The sequence below is a fragment of the Cucumis melo genome, chromosome 9 (genome assembly GCF_025177605.1).
Source record: "Cucumis melo cultivar AY chromosome 9, USDA_Cmelo_AY_1.0, whole genome shotgun sequence".
Taxonomy (NCBI): Eukaryota; Viridiplantae; Streptophyta; class Magnoliopsida; order Cucurbitales; family Cucurbitaceae; genus Cucumis; species Cucumis melo.
Genome location: NC_066865.1, coordinates 2991717 through 3012217, shown reverse-complemented (window position 1 = coordinate 3012217; position 20501 = coordinate 2991717). Strand labels below are relative to the sequence as shown.

The window sequence follows — 20501 nt, the reverse complement described above, 5'->3', positions numbered from 1 at the left end:
TTACCCAACTTTAATTATTTTCTTTTCCAAAACAAAATAATTATTTTCTTCTCATTTATTAGAGAATGATTAGAGAAAATCTGATTAGAGAAAATCTTCTCATGGCTCTCTACTTAATACAAATTCTTACCATATTTTTACATTTGGTGTAAATCAGGAAATTAAATATAAACGTACAAATAATCAAAATAATTAATTGGTTAAATATTTACAAAAATAATTCAAGACTGTTTAATACATTAAAATTATTTATAAGAGATTTATATTTATTTCACTTAATTTTATTTGTAATCAGCTCAAGATTATCATTTAATTACGAAATATTCTCTAATAAAAAACTGAAATTTTCCAATTATTGAATAATTAATACTGAATTATGATTAAAGGAAAAGGCTGGATTTTCCAAATATTGAAAATATGGTCAAGCAAAAGCAAATATAGTTTCACTTCTTGGCTTTGTTTTTCATACAATTTTGTCTTTAAAAAGGTCCCCAAAGTCTAAACTCATCTTCAGTACACTTCAAATACTAATAATTTGCCTTTTCATATTTGTAGGCTTGACAATGGCTTCTAAGTTATGTCTGCAACTCTTCCTACTTCTGGCCTTCATTACGCCTCATTTAACCTCTGCTCGTCATCTTCACAACCACAAACCTTCGCTTCTATTTCCCGAGCATCTCATAGGAAGTAGTAAAAACGATAACATAGTTGAAGGAATTCATAAAGTCAAGGCTTACCTTCAACATTACGGTTACTTCAGCAATGAAAATGCAAACACTTTGAGTACAGATGCATTCGACGACGACTTGGAATCCGCCATTAAATCATACCAAAAATTCTCCAAGCTTAAGGTAAGCGGAGTCTTAGACAAGGAGACCCTACAACAAATGTCGAAGCCTCGATGTGGGGTGAGAGACACTTTCGTATCAGTAGCACAACAAGAACATGAGAATAAGAATACTAATATTGAAATTGGTGGTTCACATTACACGTTCTACTTCAACAACGTAACATGGCCAGCTGAGAAGAAGCACTTGTCGTACGGATTTATCCATAATTACCCACCACAATTCGTCGATCCATTGGTTCGAGCTTTCGAGACATGGGAAGATAATACGAAATTTTCGTTCTTCCTAGCCCCGAGAGTACAAACAGCAGACATATTGGTAAGTTTTGAGAGAGGAGACCATGGAGATTATCAAGCGTTTGATGGAGAAGGGGGAATATTGGCACACTCATTGGGAGCGGTCGATGGGAGAGTGCACTTTGATGCAGATGAGCCGTGGGAAAGCGGTCCTATTGAGGATCGGGTTGACCTCGAGTCTGTGGCATTGCATGAGTTAGGACATACGCTTGGGCTCGGCCATAGCAGAGAGCCATCGGCCGTGATGTATGCTTTTATGGACCCTGGTGTATATAAGACTCACTTGACTATTGACGACATTGAAGGCATTCGTGCTTTATATGGCGCTTAATTAACTTTCAATTCAACCTTTGTTTTTGATCCTTTTCCTTTCTTTTTCTATTTTTTTTTGAATAAACGATGCTATGTTTGTTTTTGTTTGTTAAACTTTCATGGTTTAATTGAAGTAGAGATTTATTTTATGAAAAGTATTATGGTGCAATTTCGAGTTGTATTAATCTAATTCTTATCATTTGCTTAGTTATATCCAACCATATATTGTTCAACACATGACAATTTTTTTCTTCTATACTAAAAATATAGTTTTGGATTGTTGGCATCGACTATTGTCAAATCCATATTTATTTTTCCATCAACATTTCCAAATGTTTCCATGTCAATCTACAAGTAAATCAATATTTCCATTATAATGTATAAAAATCCAAGGAACACAAAAAATATACAATCTAAACAATTGACATGTTCAATAATTTGAAAATTATAAGATGTTTATTTACTAATTTTATTTTGTTTTTTTGAATTTTTTGTTTTTATAATTTTTTTAGAAATATCCCTTGGAATCACTATATTTTATCGAAAGCTTCATCGAAATTTTGATAAAATGAAAACTTCATTATTTCCATCGACATTAATATTTTAAACTTTGGTTGTGATCATGCACATATATTTGGAATAGTTGCAATTGTAGCAATTATATTCAAAAAATTAAATATATAGCAACATTTTAAAAAAATTGCAAATATAGCAAAATTTGTCAAAATCTATCTATGATAGAAGTCTATCATCGATAAACCATGTAGCAAATGTTGGTCTATCACTGATAAACCATAGGAGTCTATCAACAATAGAAGTCTATCACTGATAGATTTTGCTATATTTGCAATTTTTTTAAAATGTTGCTACATAGTTAATAATTATTCTAACAATTGCTATCCATTCTAATTACCCTGTATATTTGTCAAGTGAAGCTTATTTGGGCCAAGATTACTTAAGACATGTTTAGAAGTGATTTATGAAATGTTTAAAATCACTTTTGTCCTTTGGAAAATTACTCAAAAATCTATTTTGAACATTTAAAATCAATTTTGCGTGATAATGTGAAAATTACATTAAATGTGTAAAAACATATATTAAACTAATTCTTGAATGTATTTTGAAGTGATTTTGAACTTGACAAAAGTGTGAACAATTTTAAAATCACTTCCAAACATGCACATCAAAATAGAGGCTTTTACATGATAACAACTATGAATTTTAGATTAAAAACTATATTATATCTCTCAAACTTTCAAGAATAACGTAAGTAATATAATTTTGGTTTAATTTTAGTTAGTAACTATTTAGGTTGTTTTTGTACCTTAATTTAAAATTTAGAACCACAAAGAATCTTGATCTTCTCATGTTGATCATTTCTCTTTTCTAGTTTTTATAAAACATTTGGGTCCTTAATAGGTTTAATTTATCAAGGAACCTAACCCTTGTTTCTGTTAAATTTTTTTTAATAATCTATACCTGCATGAAAGCTTAGTGCCTTATTATGTACTTGGTACGACTAGCCGGTGAAATTCGAAAATAACTTACAAAACTTGTAAAACAAAGTCAAAATAATGTCACGTACGTTTACGTTTTCCCCAGGATAAGACAACGACCTAGATTTAATTTGTCTCTTCCATCAAAATTTCACTAAAAATCGATCAGAATGCTCACACCCTTCTATATGTGCTCGAAAAATGTGTAAAATCACCGAAAACCTATAACCCTAAAAATGGGTCTACTTTTGTAATTTTCCAAAATTCATACTCCATTTCCAAAATTCCATAATTCTCAAAATTTTCATTTCACACTTTTTTCTGTTACTTCGTTCCGATCACCGGTGGCGGCGAACAATTGAGAGCGGCGTCAACCACATAAGATATGAACATGGACTTGCTTATTTTCTTCTTTGATTCTTGCGTCACTAGAAGAAATCTGGTCTTTAATGTCGGGTGGAAAAAATGAAAAATAAGCTTTAATGTCGGTTTTCAAAAGGCGGATGTTTAATGTCGGTTTTAAACCGACATTAAAGCTCTATCTTTAATGTCGGTTTAAAACCGACATTAAACATCATGTTTTTTAGAACCGACATTAAAGGTCTTTTTTATTTTATTTTTTATTTTTTAATTTTGTAAAAAGTTGAATTTTTCTCTCTCTTACTTTACTCTTTTCTCCTTTCTTCTCTACCAAACCCCACGCACGAAAGAAGTGTTCTCTCAACATTTCTTCCCTTTCTTCCTTTCTCAATCTCATCACTTTCTCCCATCTCTTCTCTGATCAGTCGCCGTCCCCACCATCATAGTCATCTCTCATACGTAGCTCGTGCTCGTTCGTCGTCGTATTTCTTGTATCATTTAAAATATCTTCATTCTTTCACTTTGCATCAAGAAAAAAGTCTCTCCTCTCCCAGCATTCTCCATATCTGTCGCCCAACCACAGCTTGCACCTCCGTCCCATGTTACGGTGAGCCATTTTCCATCTCTGCCTCTCTATGTTGTTAGATTTGGAATTTGGAGGTTTTCTACGAGCTGTCCAGCAAGGGTAAAAGTTGTTTCGGGTGATTTTTGGATAAGTACTGTAAATTGAGTTTGATTTTGGCGAGTTGAAACGAAAGGCAGATTTGGGTATGTCGATATTTCTATTCTTTTCATTGATGATATCCTTATTTTTCTTGTCCATTTTTATTCAATTTTTTTTGGGTTCTTTGAGATTTTAGGGCAATTGATTTAATTTGGGTAGTTGGAATTCATAATTTTTCAATTAATTTTGAAAATTGGAATTAACTGGGGGAGAAAATGTCTACTCATGAGGACATAGGAGAAAGCAGAGGCTTTAATTTGGGTGCAAAACTATAAAATAGCATCAAAGATATTTTTGCTCTAACGTTGGATTATTTCATTTGTTCAAAGGCTTTGATATTTCATAATTTCCCCATCAAACCATTTCATTGCCGGACACGGCTCTCCCATTTGCTCATTTCCATGAAATTTGCTCACTATCGACTTTTCAATTTCAAAGTTAGTATGGTCATTCTTGTTTTAGCCTCCAATTCAATCACACAAATTGCAAAGAAAATCAAGAAACCCTGTTGTTCTAAAACTCGCGTTTTTCTCTGTTTATTTTGAAATTTACTTGTCTGGAGTCGTTGACTTTGGTAGCGGATTCAGTGGTAAAGGAGAAATGTTCTAGTTCTAATTAGATTCTGGAACTTTATGGTGTTGTTTGTTTGATTTTTAATAAAAAAGAACTAAATAGATAAGTGATTGTAGTTTATGATTTATTGAAGTGCTAAGCTATTCTCTGTAATGTGTTCCTCCTATTTCTTTGAGATCACTGTATTTGGATTCCTCTGTGCTATTTCATGGGCAATTTTAATGCTTGTTCGTTTCTGAACAAAGCAAACGAGATGATATGTTATGTGTTTTTCAATTATATGACTGTCGAAATACTATTATTCTTTTGATTTTTGTTTTATTTTATTTTGGCTTTATATTATCCAATCGTACTTGTTCTCTTTACTTCAGCAAGCATAAGGTTAAACAAACTTTCCTGTTTTTGATTTATATAATATGAAAAACAAGGGGTTGAGAAATACTTATCTTCACACTCGATATGTCAAATTCTCTATCAGATGTTTCCAGATTGTATAAGGACCTAGTATCTGCTCTTTTGAAGTCAGTTTCTGAAGCATCGTGTGGGTCACTAGATGACTTGGAGGACAAAGAAGAATGTAATGAGATTGCTGAAGGACGAGCTGAATTAGTAAATGCAAGTGCTTTTACTCATATCATTGATTGATCGAGTTTATAATCGTGACGATTTCCAACACCCATCTCCTATGTCTAATCTAGGTTTTGCTTGTACATTGCAGGTTCTAAAGACGGTAAACTTTGAGCTTCATGTTCAGGAGCCTTTCTTTACTCAGCTAAAAGGTAATTCTATTAGATTTTTTTTAACATTCTTAAGCTTGTGCTAGATGGTATTAAAAGTACTAAATATGTAAACAAGATCGTGCAAAAATCAAGCCTCTCTCTCACTCAAGAGCTCCAAGTACACAGCACACATCATACAAAAAACTCAATAACCAAGCAATGGCGCACAAAAAATGGGAATACCCCGTGACACCAACTCTGTTATCAAAGTATTTGCTACAAGAATAAAATCATGTCACTACCAAATGGGCTTTGCTTTTATACTGAACTCTGCACTAGGATACCTCTACCTCTTACTCATCTTTCTTTTAAGTAAAGGCTATTCTTACTCTTGACAGTTGAATTTTTTACCGTGTAAAGTCAACTAGTGTCCTTCAACTACAAATAACCACAATAGCTTCCATTGTTTAAGAGAGGCTTAACATCTGAATACCTAACTGAGCATCTAGTGACTTGAATCAGTAACAAATGGCATGTCTATTGGCAATTTAGACACAATGTATAGACAAGATAGTATCCTTTTTTAGGAGTCTTGAATTCAAATTCCTTATGAATATTAATAGTTTACATGTCAGGTTTTGTAATCAAATTAAAATTTGAGTTCACTCCCATGAAGGTGAGAGTGTTAGTAATATAATAAAAGATATCAGCTTAAGCTTTTGGGTTCACTTTAGTAGTAGTTTTCTTGGGAATCTTTACTTGTTTATCTGTTGGTTTAGTGTTGTGATTTTTGACACTGATTTCTCTTGTGCAATATATAATTGGTTCTAGATGGCCTAAAGAGAGTGGAAGGAAGATGTGCTGCTGGTAATTACAATCGGTATTGTAAAGAACTTTCCCATTATAAAATTGCTTTCTTAGTTACAGTGTTGGAGACATTTGAGTTGCTATAGCTGTGAAACATTACATAGATTCTTTGTTGTTATTGGCTCGTTAATTTATAGTTTGGGGAGATAGTCTTGAACTAGACAAACCAACACAAATGTCAGAGTTGCAAGCAATTTTATTTCCCAATAATTTTTAACCATCTTCTTTGGTACAGAATTCAGTCTGGAGCGTTGATACTTTTCAATAAATGTTTGTTGTTTGAGGTTCAGGTATTAATTCCACAAAAATTCAAAACATTGACATTTCTACACTATTCATTATTTCCATACAAACTTCTGGATTGCTGTAGGATGTACGTCAATACCCTTCATTTTATGCGATGTTGAAAGCGGAGAGTCTTGATAACGTTCTTCCTGGAGTAAAAACATTAACAGATGGTAAGATAAAATACCTATGTCTATAATTTTCGTTTCCTTAATATTTAATTATCTTGTTCATGATAATTCTTTAATATGAACTTTCTACTTGTTCTTTTGTTCTATAGAATTTTGACATGTCCTTCTTGCCTATTTATTTTTACTTTATAAAGTAGTAGTTCTAAAAGATTATTTGCTTAGTGTACTTTATGACTTTGAAACATTATTTGAGGTCTTAAGAGCCATAAAGCAAGATAAAGATAATCAATAAGTTAAATATAAAGAAACTCGATAACAAACATTCTGAAGCCATGATAAATATATTGAATATCATGACACTATTCCTAGTAAAATGTGGCAGCATGACAACCTTCTGGTTGGATTGTGTTCAAATAAATGGAAACTTTATGGGTTGTTCAGATTAATATAGCAAAATATTAAAATCTATCTATGATGGAACAGACTACTTTTTGTGTCTATCTGAATCATGATGGACATAAACAGTAGTCTATTTTGGTCTATTGTTATGTATCATAGGTAAATTATGATTTTTACTATACTTTTAGATATTTTTAGAAGTTTTGTCATTTAAAATATTTCTCCTTGTGTTATCTCTCTTGTGCATGTGAAATAATCTAGCTACCATCTGAATATTGTATTGGTCTATGAGGATAAAACTTGTTTCAGGTGTTCAAGTATACAGGAAGTTCTACTCTGAAGAGAAAGAACTGTCCAATGGTGTCCTTGGGATTCATGTCAAAAAATCTGTTGTCCAGCCATACATTATTTTGTCCAATGTTTTTAACTGCAGATTCATGAAAGTTTAGAGGTGGTGCTTAATTTTCAACTTGGTGCAACTTATTGTTCCATGTCCAAAATTCTATCTACTTTTGTTGATAGTTTTTTTTCTCCATATTTGCAGCAGGGAATCTATGTTGCTGGTTTGCGAGAAGAGATTGTTGCTTCTTCTGAGCAAGTTCTCGATCTTATGGAATTTGGAGAATGTAATTTAAATTTCCAAAGAATACAGTCCTTTGCTTCCTCCTTAAAGAGCTTAATGGAATTCTATTTTGTTTCCAAATTTATTTTATATTTCTCAGCCTTTGGGTTAATAATTCTAAACTTCTGATTTTGAGACTGAAGAGTTGAATAGGGAGCGTTTTGAATTTTTTACCTCTTGAAATGATTTCATTTTCATTTCTATTTTGATCTCTTAGAAGCCAATACCTCTGGTTTGTTAGGACTTTGTCTGCCTCTTCTTAAATATATTAGTGATTGAAAGTAATTTTAACAACTTGTTTATACATTCAGCTCATCGTCATATTGGAGAGACAAATATGAATTTGTACAGTAGTAGATCCCACACTATTTTCCGCATGGTAAACTCAACATCCTTCCAATTCTGCAAGTCATTCAGCTATTGTTTTTATTTCCCCCCTCTATCTTACTTAATAATGAAATAGATAATTGAGAGTCGGGATAAAGTTGAAGATGGAGAAGCTGGAAATTCTTGTGATGCTGTTCGTATTTTAGTTCTGGTATGTGGTTCCTATAATAATCAGCTATTCTACTTGCTTTTCATTCCATTATTCATTTAGCAATTACCTTGTTATTGTGACTAGAAGATGGACCCATCACCTACCCATGTTGGCTAAAAGCTTATCTTTCTTTCAAAGAATTGTGGAAGAAAGAACCGCTTAGAATTATGGGGTGTTGTCCTTTCAATCAAACGCAAAGCTTTTTGGATTCCTATTGTTAGAAGTGAAGTATGGTTGATAAAGGTGGAAAGATGCTCTCCTCTTTATTCATTTAACTCATACTTGCAAGCTGGTTAGGAAAGGGTAATATAAACTTGTGAATAATTTCCTTTATCAACAATTAAAGTTGTGAGACTGTGTTGTGAATGGAGAAGGTCATGAGTAAAAGTGGAATGGTGGAGGCATGCAAAATTATTTCAAATGGGGTAAAGAAAGAAATCTCATTCTGGAAGGAAGTATATTACCCATGCATGGACTAGGAAAGAAATGTGGAAAAGGGAATATTATCATGTGTAGATTGGTGATGACATTGAGGTTGAGTAAAAGAGTAGTTGTTTTTTGAAGACAGAATAGGAGAAGCAAGGTCTCAATATGATTAGATAGAAAACAGTTGTTGTTACCATATCTTTTCTTCATTTTTCTCATGAAACGTTAAAATGACAAAATCAGTTTTTAGTGTTAAACAACAGAGATATAGAATGATCCTAAGGTTCTAAAGCTCGCAAAAAATTCCTGCCTTTGCTAATTGGTGAAATGTAAAATGTGAGGGCAAATGTGTTTACTTATCGTAACCTCCTAAGGGAGTAGCAATGCTGATAGGGTATGATGGTTTTACTTTTCATATCGTAATCATACTGTGTTTCCACATATGGAAGCAAATGCCTGCCACATTAGGTCAGACAATTGGTTTGGCATATGAGGGGGCAAAATACTTTGAAAGGCAGGGACTGGTGACTTTCTTTTTCTTAGTCTTTTTCTTCTATTTTAATTTTTTTAATCCTTTCACGTAAAGTAGCTTTTCTTTCTCTTGAATCATAAGGTTTTTGTTTTCATTTTTATTCATCTCCAAGTATCAGCAGATAATGAAGTTACTATAACTGAGCTTTACTTTTCAGCTTATTGTGTTGATGTTGCTTATTTCTTTATAGATTGATATTGGTTTTCATAATAATGTTATGTAAAAAAATGTTGATTATTCATTTGGTGGGCAATATTAAGAACTTTTCATCCTTTTCTGCAATTTTAGTACTTCAAACAGCTTTGTTATTCATATAAATGGTTTATTTGGATATTGTTTGTAGATAATTGAAGTGATATCGGGTTGAAAGCTAAGCGATTGTGTAGAAATGGTCAAGCGACCGTTGAAAATTGAAGACTGAGAAGGCATTTAGGATTTTTAATTATTTAATTCTTGTATTAGAATCTTTTTTCATGTACTATTGTAGAATGTATATATAAACATAATATTAATATTTTATTTTGTGTATTCAAATGTAAAAGACAAATGTTATAGTTTCTAACATAATATGAATTTCATTGATTTGTTGGCGTGTGAAAAACATATTTATCTACATTGACCCAATGTCGGTCTATAGGACAATAATGTAACAATTAAATAAAAATAAATTTGTAAAAATGAATAAAAAAACTAGGCTTTAATGTCGGTTTTAAACCGACATATCAGAGTTCAACTGACATTAAAGGGCTTCAATAACACTATCAAAGATGTCGGTTGAAAACTGACAAACCGACATTAAAGAGGGCTTTAATGTCGTTTTTAAACCGACATTAAAGCCCAACCGACATTAAAGGGCTTCAATAACACCATCAAAGATGTCGGTTGAAAACTGACATTAAAGGCCTTTAATGTCGTTTTTAAACCGACATTAAAGAGGCCTTTAATGTCGTTTTTAAACCGACATTAAAGCCCAACCGACATTAAAGGCCTTTAATAACGCTCACAAAGATGTCGGTTGCCAAGTGACATTAAAGGCCTTTAATGTCGGTTTTAAACCGACATTAAAGGCCAAAATTCTTCTAGTGCGTTGAAGTTTTTTCAAGCCATTCTTGGTATGGATATGAAGTTCGATTTAAAATTGGATAGCAATGATCGCAGAAATTTGTGGGATTAGACAAACTGGTGGACGCGAAGAGGAGTTATCAATGGCGATGACAGAAAAAGAGAGTGAACAATTGGCGATTGGGTTTCTTTCTGTTACATATAGAAGTATAGCAGTGGAGAAATATTGTCGTCTTATTTTATCCTCTCATTATAACTTTCTTTTTGTCTTGTTTTAATGTCAAGTTTGTCATTCATGGCCATTTTCATATTCAAGAGGTTACATTTTCTTTTAACTTTTAATCTCCTTATTATAATTTTTTTCAAAATTATAAAATTTTCTCTCCAATTAATTATATCATTTAAATTTATCCAAATCCATTCCTCTCTATCATTTAATCTTCTATCTCCCAACTATTCATATTCCCTTATCTCATATTAACTCTTTTGCATCTCTTTCAACCTTTCAAATTCTTCATTTTCAAACCTTTGGATATAAATATCTCATTCTTTGTTTTATTTCCACTCATGTTCACAAGCCACAACAAAATGCTAGGGGTGAATAAGAGAAAAGCAAATCAAATTATGCTAGCTTTTTTTTTTTTTTTTTTTTATTATCTTCTAGTTTTTTTATTTTATCTATTTTCTATATAGAAGTATGCTTGTGTATATTTCTTTGTTTATAGGTTTCTTTTTAGTACACAATACAAGTTGGAGAAACTTGAACCACCAATTTCGTGGTTGACATGTAAATATATATATGCTCTTTATGTTTAAATTATGTAATATTGAGAATCTTTTTTAATGTAACCATGAGAATGTTGGTCATGTTTTTTTTGCATTTAATTTTTTTATTTAAGCTATTATATATTTTGAGATAGTATATTATGATATTTCTAAATTTATTATTTATGCATTTTCCACTCATTACGATTACTTCTACAAATTTGGTCTTCTTTAATATGCAAAACACGTAAAAAAATGTCTACTTTGATGGTCTTTGCCCATCAAGTAGGCAAACATCAAGAAAGCCCAACCATAAATAGAACTACTTTTCTTGATGATCAAAACATGTCGTTAAAAACTCTTTCTTGATGGTATTGGCCATTAAGAAACGCGACTTTGATGTTTTTTGTCCATTAAGTAAACTAAAAAACTCATCAAGAAAACTCGTTTTCTTGAGGTCAAAACATGTCATAAAAAAACCTTTTTTGATGGTATTGGTCATCAAGAAAGGTGATTTTGACGTCTTTTATCCATCACGAAATTGGATAAGCCCATCAAGACACCCTTTTTCGTTGATGTATATATTTTGTGCATCAAGATAGCCTTTCTATTGACGGGTTTTGCCCGTCAACAAAAATCTATTCTTGACGTTTTTCGGTCATCAACTATAACAACTTTAGAAAAATAAAAAAATATCGGTCATTACGACCCTCTGATACATATGACCTGTAATCAACTTCAAACAAGCTAAAAATATCTAAAAATACCAAAACGTCAAATTATGCAAAATCCATTACATACAACTACGAACAACTCTTGCAAATTCTTTTCAATTACATAATTTGCACAACTCCACAACAACTCCAAACTACAGAGCTCACATAACTCCAGAACCTTGAAACTTCTAACTTCATAACTTCAAACAACTCCTCCAAAAAAATTTCAACTACATAACACCTGCACAATTTTGCCACGACTTCAAAACTACATAACTCACATAACTCTGGAACTCCAACAACTTGAAACTTCTAACTTTAACTTCAAACAACTCATGCAAAATATCAATAATAACAATTATAAAATTTATACCATCAGATCATATAATTGAAACATAAGTAACATATATTTCATAAACTTACTAAACATCTATCAAATAGACTAATTATTTTTCATTAATCAACAGTAAACCAATTGTTTCTAAAAAAAATGTATCTAACTAATAGGATCATATAAGACATAACTCGATAGAAATTGATATCATATGATCACAATATACCTAAACCTATAAAACTATTGGTTCGTTGCAATAAAAATACGTATCATATGTAGCATCATAGAAAGTCATAGTAATCAACTCCCATCGCATCCAATTCAGATTGTGTATAAGGTGCTTGTCTCATTGGCCGCAAACAAAGTAAATGTAATATAATAACTGGTGCAAGAAAATGCATACCACATCTATAATTATGATGCTTTTTTGCCTTACTATATCTTGCATGAATTTCATAACATAGTATCCACATTTTCTACTGCCTGCTGTTGAGTATACTATACATACATATATATATATATACACATATATTTTAAAATATATGTCAAAATAAAAATAAATTATATTTAAATTGAACGTATATCGTCAATAATAAAATAAAATATGTAAATATGTTTAAAAATTTATTGTAAAAATGTTATATATATAAACATTTAAAAAATCAACACAATAAACTAGCTACTTACACTACAAGAATTTTGGCCTTTAATGTCGGTTTAAAACCGACATTAAAGGCCTTTAATGTCACTTGGCAACCGACATCTTTGTGAGCGTTATTAAAGGTCTTTAATGTCGGTTGGGATTTAATGTCGGTTTAAAAACGACATTAAAGGCCTTTAATGTCAGTTTTCAACCGACATCTTTGATGGTGTTATTGAAGCCCTTTAATGTCGGTTGGGCTTTAATGTCGGTTTAAAAACGACATTAAAGCCCTCTTTAATATCGGTTTGTCAGTTTTCAACCGACATCTTTGATAGTGTTATTGAAGCTCTTTAATGTCGGTTGAACTCTGATATGTCGGTTTAAAACCGACATTAAAGCCTAGTTTTTCATTTTTACAAATTTATTTTTATTTAATTGTTACATTATTGTCCTATAGACCGACATTGGGTCAATGTAGATAAATATGTTTTTCACACGCCAACAAATCAATGAAATTCATATTATGTTAGGAACTATAACATTTGTCTTTTACATTTGAATACACAAAATAAAATATTAATATTATGTTTATATATACATTCTACAATAGTACATGAAAAAAAATTCTAATACAAGAATTAAATAATTAAAAATCCTAAATGCCTTCTCAGTCTTCAATTTTCAACGGTCGCTTGACCATTTCTACACAATCGCTTAGCTTTCAACCCGATATCACTTCAATTATCTACAAACAATATCCAAATAAACCATTTATATGAATAACAAAGTTGTTTGAAGTACTGAAATTGCAGAAAAGGATGAAAAGTTCTTAATATTGCCCACCAAATGAATAATCAACATTTTTTTACATAACATTATTATGAAAACCAATATCAATCTATAAAGAAATAAGCAACATCAACACAATAAGCTGAAAAGTAAAGCTTATTGTAGTCCAACGTAAGCATAAGTAGCGCAAAGAAAAAATGTCTCTTACGTCACCAATGGAATTTCATTCCAAGTAAACATAAACATCATTAAAAATTAACTAAAATAATAAATAATAAACAAAACCAGAGAAAGAGAGGAAGAATCACAACTTACCAATAATCCCACCACCTGCTGTTTCGCCAGCAAGACTACCATTTCCACTACCACTGCCAAGTTCACAAGTTCACAAGGTGAGTTGCAATAATGGAAAATTTTCCTCTTATGAATAACCAACATATTAAACTAACCTCTCCTCTAACCAGATGAGCTAAAACCTACTTCTCTAAGCATTGAAAACAAGAAAGATAGAACAAACCAACAAAAAAAAAACACACACAAAATAACGAAACGGATTCAACTTCTTGCAGCAGGAAACAATGCACATATAAGTCCAAGAGGAGTAAGCAATGTTTACTGTAAAGGAACTTTATGTTCAACTGCTACATATAAAATGACTCATTCTATAGTAAGCTACAGCAAGTATCCCTGTGATATTGTCCAAGCAGGATAGTACCAAACAGCGTAAGAGAAGTAAGCAAAAAGGACTAAAAGATGTTGATTTTTTTAGCAACATATACCAATTGCAAACAAATAACAAATTTAGATTTAAATCAGAATTAATAATATAACACCAAAAGTTGATGAATCTAATACTATCTTTTACCATGGCCTCTGTTTCTAGCTCAGCGTCCTTCTTTGTGTTTATTTGTTTGAGTATAGGGAGAAGAACACAAATCAAAACTGAGAAATCTCTCAAGTTCAAACTTCAGTTTACTGCCCATTCTTCTACTTTGTACATGGGAAACCCCCTTAATCACCTATATACCAGAATAGTAGCAAGTCTTAGATGAAGAATATAAATATTAACCAAAACCTTTTAGTTTAATGACAAAAGAAATAAATAATACAATGATACAATATGTTTCCTATGTTAAAACCAACATTCCTTAGGAGTTTGCATCTTTTGAACAACCTACATTCACAAAAATAATACTAAAAAACCAAACAAAATGCTCACTCAATGCATAAGAAAAAGAGACTTTTACGAGACATTTCATCAAACATCTTATGAGCATAAACTAATAACTCAAGAATGCATCTTCCTCATCTTTTCACATAGCGCAAGGTGAAATCTAAATTCCACTAGCAACAATAAACAAAATTCCGAATCAGATCATCGATGCAAACAAACATATTCAATTTTCAAAAACAAAATACAAAAGAAAATGACCCTAGTCAAACGTGTCCCAAAGTCATAAAAAGCATACTCAAAGTTCTATGTTCACAAGCAACTATCCACTTGTTTAGTTAGAGTATTAAGAAATGAAATAAGAAATGAAATAAGAAATCCATGTTGAACTGTTATATATAACATTTCAATTTATTCTATTTTCATGTCTTACATCCAAATGGTTCAAAAGAAGTCAATGAACCGTAATTATCGATGAATTTAGAAAAAATTCATGGATCTTGAGTCCCTAAACTCTATGTTCTTTGTATAGACAGCTAACACATATGGATCATTGTCTTTAGGTAATCTAGTGGTAAATTAGTCTTTTAGTTTCTTTAAAAAAAAAAGATGTATTGAAATGATAGAAAATGTTTAGGAGTGTTGTTTAGTAATTAGGGTTGATAAGAGAATTATAATATGGGAGTTTTCTTTTGGTTTATCGTTTAACCATAACCATCAAAACTATCCATCAAGAATCCTACTTATTTCTTACTGTACCCCCCAACCAACAATTGGAATCTAATAAAAAAAATTTGAAGTTCTAGAACTGTTTAATTTAAGTAACAAATCATTATTTTTTTTGTCAACTCATCCATCATTCAATTGTTTTCTAGTTTTCTAGTGTCTTTTGTACATACCACATATAATATTTTCTTACACTTTAGAAGAAAGAAAGTCAAGAGATACCCACTTGGTGAAAAAAAAAAAGAACTGAATTCGATCAATGAAAATTATTCAAACACTTACAAAGGAATGAAGTAAAATTTTAGAAAACAAATTTAGTCGTAAATCAAAGAGTATAGTTTAGAACTCCTATCTATATCGACTACATTTCTTAAGCTAAACACCTAAGAAATCATGGAGTTCATAGATCAAACAACTATTCATATATATACAGTCAAATAATCCAACCGTTTTTGTGTTTGAAGATGATCAAAAACTCATGGATATGTTCGGAGAATTATGATTATGAAAATTAATAAAAAATAATTAATCTAAATATTGAATTTAGTAGTAGAACCTATTGAGCGGCTTAGAATGGAGGTAATGCTTTGCTCACGGTGTTGAGATTTGCCCAGAATCCGACGAGGTCTTGCCGGTATGGAAGGTACGAACGTCTCCTATCTCCTTCCTTCAACATTCTGTTCCTCATGTAAAACAATTCATGCGCCGATGATGCTTTTTCCAATAGGAAAGTTGGAAAAACAATCGTAAAACGTTGGAAAAACGTTCGTAAAACAATCCATACGAACGTCTCCAATAGGAAAGCTCAGCAGTTGCGTTCAGTTCCATAAAAGAATAAACCTAAAAGAAAGCTCAGCAATTTCCAGAGTTAAGGGAACATATGTATATATTAAACCTAAAAGGATAAAACCACACTCAAGTGCTTTAACATAAAAGAAAATCCCTAACCTCGGATGAAACTATGTTCTCCAATTTTGTACGGAAGAAAAAAAAGGATTGAAGTATTGAAAATGAGATTTCACAGCAAGAACGAGAAGAAAGAACATCGATGAAGTCGTGAAAGAGTGGGAAAAGCTTTTTAGCAGCTAGTGGTCGACGAAAGGGCTAGGAACGGTGGTAGCGAGGGCTGGGCACGAACGCGCAAACGTGAGGAATGAGGACTGTGAACAGACAACGAACGAGCACAATAGTAACAGACGCGGCGATGGCTGGACACAAGGGACGACGATTGTGTGCGCGGTGACTATTCGTCGGAGAAGAGGTTGAAAATGAGATTGAGAAGAGATGGAAGAAATTGATAAGGAGAGGGAAGAAATCGTGTGGCGAGGGATCGTGAGAAATAAAAGAGTAAAGTAAGAGAGAAGGTATTTAAGTTTTTTAAAAATAAAAAAAAAATTAACTATACCTTTAATGTCGGTTTTAAACCGACATTAAAGCTCTCTCTTTAATGTCGGTTTTAAACCGACATTAAACATCCGCATTTCAAAAAGCGACATTAAAGCTCCATTTTCATTTTTTCCAACCGACATTAAAGGGCATATTTCTTCTAGTGTTACAATAGATTTACGATTTATTAGAAGTATAGAAATTAAAATTAAACAATAAAAACTACATCAACTAGAATTAAACAAACTTCAAACTAAAGTAAACTTCAAATTTCAGATGCGAGGGCCAAAGCAAAACTCAATTTCTCACATCATTTCTTTTAACTACTCATGCTTCAAACTCCAACTCCCAACTTATTCTACTATTCCATTCCATCTATCCTTTTATTTCACCCCGGCCTTCAGTAATTTTAATCTCCAGTTTTCATTTCTACATATATATTAAGAGTCATTTCCAACATCACTCATCAAATTACACATATATCCTCATCAAAATATAAAATAGCTTTAACATTCTCTTTTTTTTTTCTAAAAGAACTAATAGTAATAAATATAATTATGCAATGAAACTACCAGTTAGGTAGATATAGCTAGAATCCATCTCTCTTATTCACTGCCCAATAATTTTTTAGTTTACTATTAGTACAAATCGTGTATAAAAAGAAGGAATTCGAAATTGTTATTCCTATTTTATAAATGGGGTTATGGAAAAGAATGTTTTCCTATATTTGGAACGTAAGAGAGAAATTGGAGTCTTTGAAACGTAAAATGGTTTGAAATGTGGTTTTCCAAACTTACTGAGCAAGTTTTAGATGATAACTGGTTTCTAAGACATTCATTGATTTATAACTAGACTTGAAGGAGTTTTAAAAGTATGTATTGATGACTAAGGATAAAAAATGATTTGAAATGTGTTTCTAACCATGTTTGGTTTTAAACCTAAAATATGTGGTTTTTATGGATGATGGTGATTACCCTAAAGGCCGTGAATGTGTTTCTGTAGCTCCATGTATAGTTGTCAGGGGATTCTGGGGCTGAAAGAGGTCGTGATCGGAGATCTGGGAACCTAAGCCTAGGTGAGGACATGGATGGAGGATGTGATTTTAGCTTTGGGCCTTGTTTAACCCATGGTGGGTGGCTCTATGTGCACATAGGAGCGGATATAGAGGTTGTTACTGTGGTAGGTGCTAAATATCTATGAGCTCCAGTTGACCACGTTTCCTTGAAAATGGATCATGTGTGAGCTATTCTAGGCCGTGTATTTAGTATGATATCATGGTTGGATTGGATGCAGGTTGTTATTTAATATGATATCATGGTTGGATTGGATGCAGGTTGTTATTCTGATAGGTGCTAAGTATATGCATGAGCTCTGTTTGGCTGTGTGTTTCCTTGTGGATATGGATCATGTGTGAGCTATTCCGGGTCGTGTATTTAGTATGTTATCATGGTTAGATTGGATGGAGGTTGGTATCGTGGTAGGTACTAAATATGCGTGAGCTAGTTTTGGCCGCATGATTCCTTGGTCATGTGCAAGCTATCTTTGGACGTATATTTAGACGTCTTGCCCTAGTTGGATTGGGGACAGGTTTGTTGGTCTTACTTACGGTTTATGGTAATATATGATTTTAACGTTTTAATTACTATTTCTGTAAAATTATAGAAGTAAGAATTTCTTCTATTTTGCAGGTGCGGTTAATCCATTTTTCAGGGGAGATTATGTTAAATTTTTTATAGAATTTAAAGAAAAGTATTTTTCTAATCTTACATCGGGAAGGGAATGTTTTTAAAGAGTATAATCATGCCATGTTCTAGTTTAGAGTGGAAAACCCAGAACGGGGTGTGATAATTTGGTATCAGAGCATGATTTTAGGAAACCTAAGGGTTATGAGCATGAGTTTGGAAAATCAAGAGCTTATGCACTAGAGACACTACAAGAGAAGGAGGTACTTCCGACGCCAAAAAACGTCGGTAAAAATGAAAAGTACGTCGGGAAAGGATATCCCGACGTACCAAACGGCGTCGGGAAAAACGTCGGGAGAAATGCGTCGGGAATGAGGTATTCCCGACGCAGCCTATGCCGACGCATGTTAGGCGTCAGGAAAAGCTCTTTTTCGACGTTTTTTCCCGACGTTTCTTTTCGTTGGGAATTCCTTTTTATATATATTTTAAATATTTTATTTATACTTTTTTCCTTATAATATTTTGCTCAAACATTCACAATAATGTTCGGATATCTCAAAATATTTTCCCGACGTTTTGGATTAAATTAAAACAAATTAAGAAATATACAAACACAAATTAAAAAAATAGAATTAAAATAAATAATACAAATAAGTTCACTACAACAAAATATAGTTCTCAAAATAGAAAAAACATAAACATTAAGAAAAAGTCTCCCAACGAGGTGCGTACGCGCGTTATTCTACACCTTCAGTCCTAAAAATGGTATAAAAATAACTAAGTTTAGTACATAATCATATATTGCAAAAACTTAAGAATAATAGAGACATATACGTATTGCAGAGCTAGGGATCATGTGGTGGTCCCTGTTGTGCACGAGTTAGTTCTTCTATCATCTTTTTCATACTTTCCACTTGTGAAGCTAATGCTTGGTGATTTCTATCTTGTACTTCAATCCGTTCCAAAGCTTCATGAAGTTTAGCTTGTAATTCAATCTCTTTTTCTGTGGACTGCGAACAAGATATTGACGAACTGCTTGCACTCGCCGTTCTGCGAGCCTTCGGCTTGGGTCCCCAACCAAGGCCTTTTGAGTAGCCTGGTCGTCTACCCAACACCTGATCGCATATCTCATCTTCAGAGAGTGGCTGACTACCCTCTGGGATAGGCTGGGATTGGAGTTCCAGCATTTGATTCGGCAACAAATTTAAAAACTATGTTAGGTAACGCGCAAAAATATTTAATGAAAGTGGATAATTAATAAGGACATAACTTACATGCGCATCCTTGGTGGCCTGCGACACGAATGTCCCAGCTCGAACGTGTGTTTCCCGGAACAATTCCACACGATCGATCGGCTGTCCTCTTCTTTCAGCGAGCTCATACTGTCGTTGTAGAAACAACTTGGACCCGCTACTATGATTGTAAGGCTGCTTCTATCTAGTAGCCTTGTTCGTCCGTGATTGCTCCTGCATTAAAACAATTATATTGTTTATTTCTTATACATATTAAAACTTGTTATCATAATTAATCATGACAAATACCTGGAATGCACGGCTGATATAATGGTCGCAGAGGAAGTGCCAATCCTCATCACGTCCAACCAATGCGTTTGGTGAGTTGGAACGAGCCTCCTCCGGGTCGCTGTACTTTTTGAAATATCTATGACAGTCGGCCCGGAACTCTTTAAAGGTCGTGAGCATCTGATGCTCAACAAACCTGTTCATTGCTTGATCATTGAAATCAAGCACAAACAATCGCTACACATTACAAACATAACACATTAGATTGGTTAAAGTTAGATATGTTTCAAATGAAATCATATATAAATGTGTAATGCATTTAATTACCTGGAGGTCGCCCTTGACGACCTCAATGTATCCTCTCCCACCGTCCGCCCACTTAAGACAACAGACGGAAAATGTCTTTCGCACGCACACGCCTATCGCCTGGCTGAAGCGAACAGCGTGTGGAGAAATAGGCTTCTCCGCTCCAGGGGCAATCGTCATCGGAATGCGCCCATTTATTGTAACGTGGCGCTCTAACTCCAAGAGTCGAGACTGTGCACGTCTCCTAAGAGTCGGAGTCGTTTGTTGAGAAGA

The 20501-nt window shown here is 32.8% G+C and overlaps 2 protein-coding genes and 2 long non-coding RNA genes across 4 annotated transcripts; 3 read left to right on the top strand and 1 right to left on the bottom strand.

The window, feature by feature from the left end:
* Positions 1–563: 563 nt before the first annotated feature.
* Positions 564–1475, top strand: LOC103498176 (metalloendoproteinase 1-like). Its single transcript, XM_008460691.2, has one exon. It carries the CDS (start codon positions 564–566, stop codon positions 1473–1475), a length of 912 nt encoding a protein of 303 aa, XP_008458913.2.
* A 3747-nt stretch (positions 1476–5222) lies between these two features.
* LOC127150983 (uncharacterized) lies at positions 5223–7459 on the top strand. Its single transcript, XM_051090061.1, has 5 exons — positions 5223–5388; positions 6160–6208; positions 6431–6485; positions 6566–6653; positions 7320–7459. Exons 1-5 carry the CDS (start codon positions 5223–5225, stop codon positions 7457–7459), a joined length of 498 nt encoding a protein of 165 aa, XP_050946018.1.
* A 97-nt stretch (positions 7460–7556) lies between these two features.
* LOC127150920 (uncharacterized) lies at positions 7557–8158 on the top strand. The gene is made up of 3 exons (XR_007823500.1): positions 7557–7636; positions 7944–8011; positions 8096–8158. It is a non-coding gene; the product is annotated as an uncharacterized LOC127150920 (long non-coding RNA).
* An 11557-nt stretch (positions 8159–19715) lies between these two features.
* LOC127150965 (uncharacterized) lies at positions 19716–20289 on the bottom strand. The gene is made up of 3 exons (XR_007823621.1): positions 20250–20289; positions 19944–20159; positions 19716–19868 (listed from the first exon to the last, which is right to left on the bottom strand). It is a non-coding gene; the product is annotated as an uncharacterized LOC127150965 (long non-coding RNA).
* Between the last annotated feature and the right edge of the window lie 212 nt (positions 20290–20501).

What these genes read in the sequence shown, in the direction of transcription:
- LOC103498176 (XM_008460691.2), top strand. Translation starts at nt 564, where the DNA reads ATGGCTTCTAAGTTATGTCTGCAACTCTTCCTACTTCTGGCCTTCATT.
- LOC127150983 (XM_051090061.1), top strand. Translation starts at nt 5,223, where the DNA reads ATGCAAGTGCTTTTACTCATATCATTGATTGATCGAGTTTATAATCGT. An exon ending in GTTTGTTGTTTGAGGTTCAG is followed by an intron (nt 6,486 to 6,565) that starts GTATTAATTCCA and finishes GGATTGCTGTAG; the next exon opens with GATGTACGTCAATACCCTTC. An exon ending in AGTAAAAACATTAACAGATG is followed by an intron (nt 6,654 to 7,319) that starts GTAAGATAAAAT and finishes AACTTGTTTCAG; the next exon opens with GTGTTCAAGTATACAGGAAG.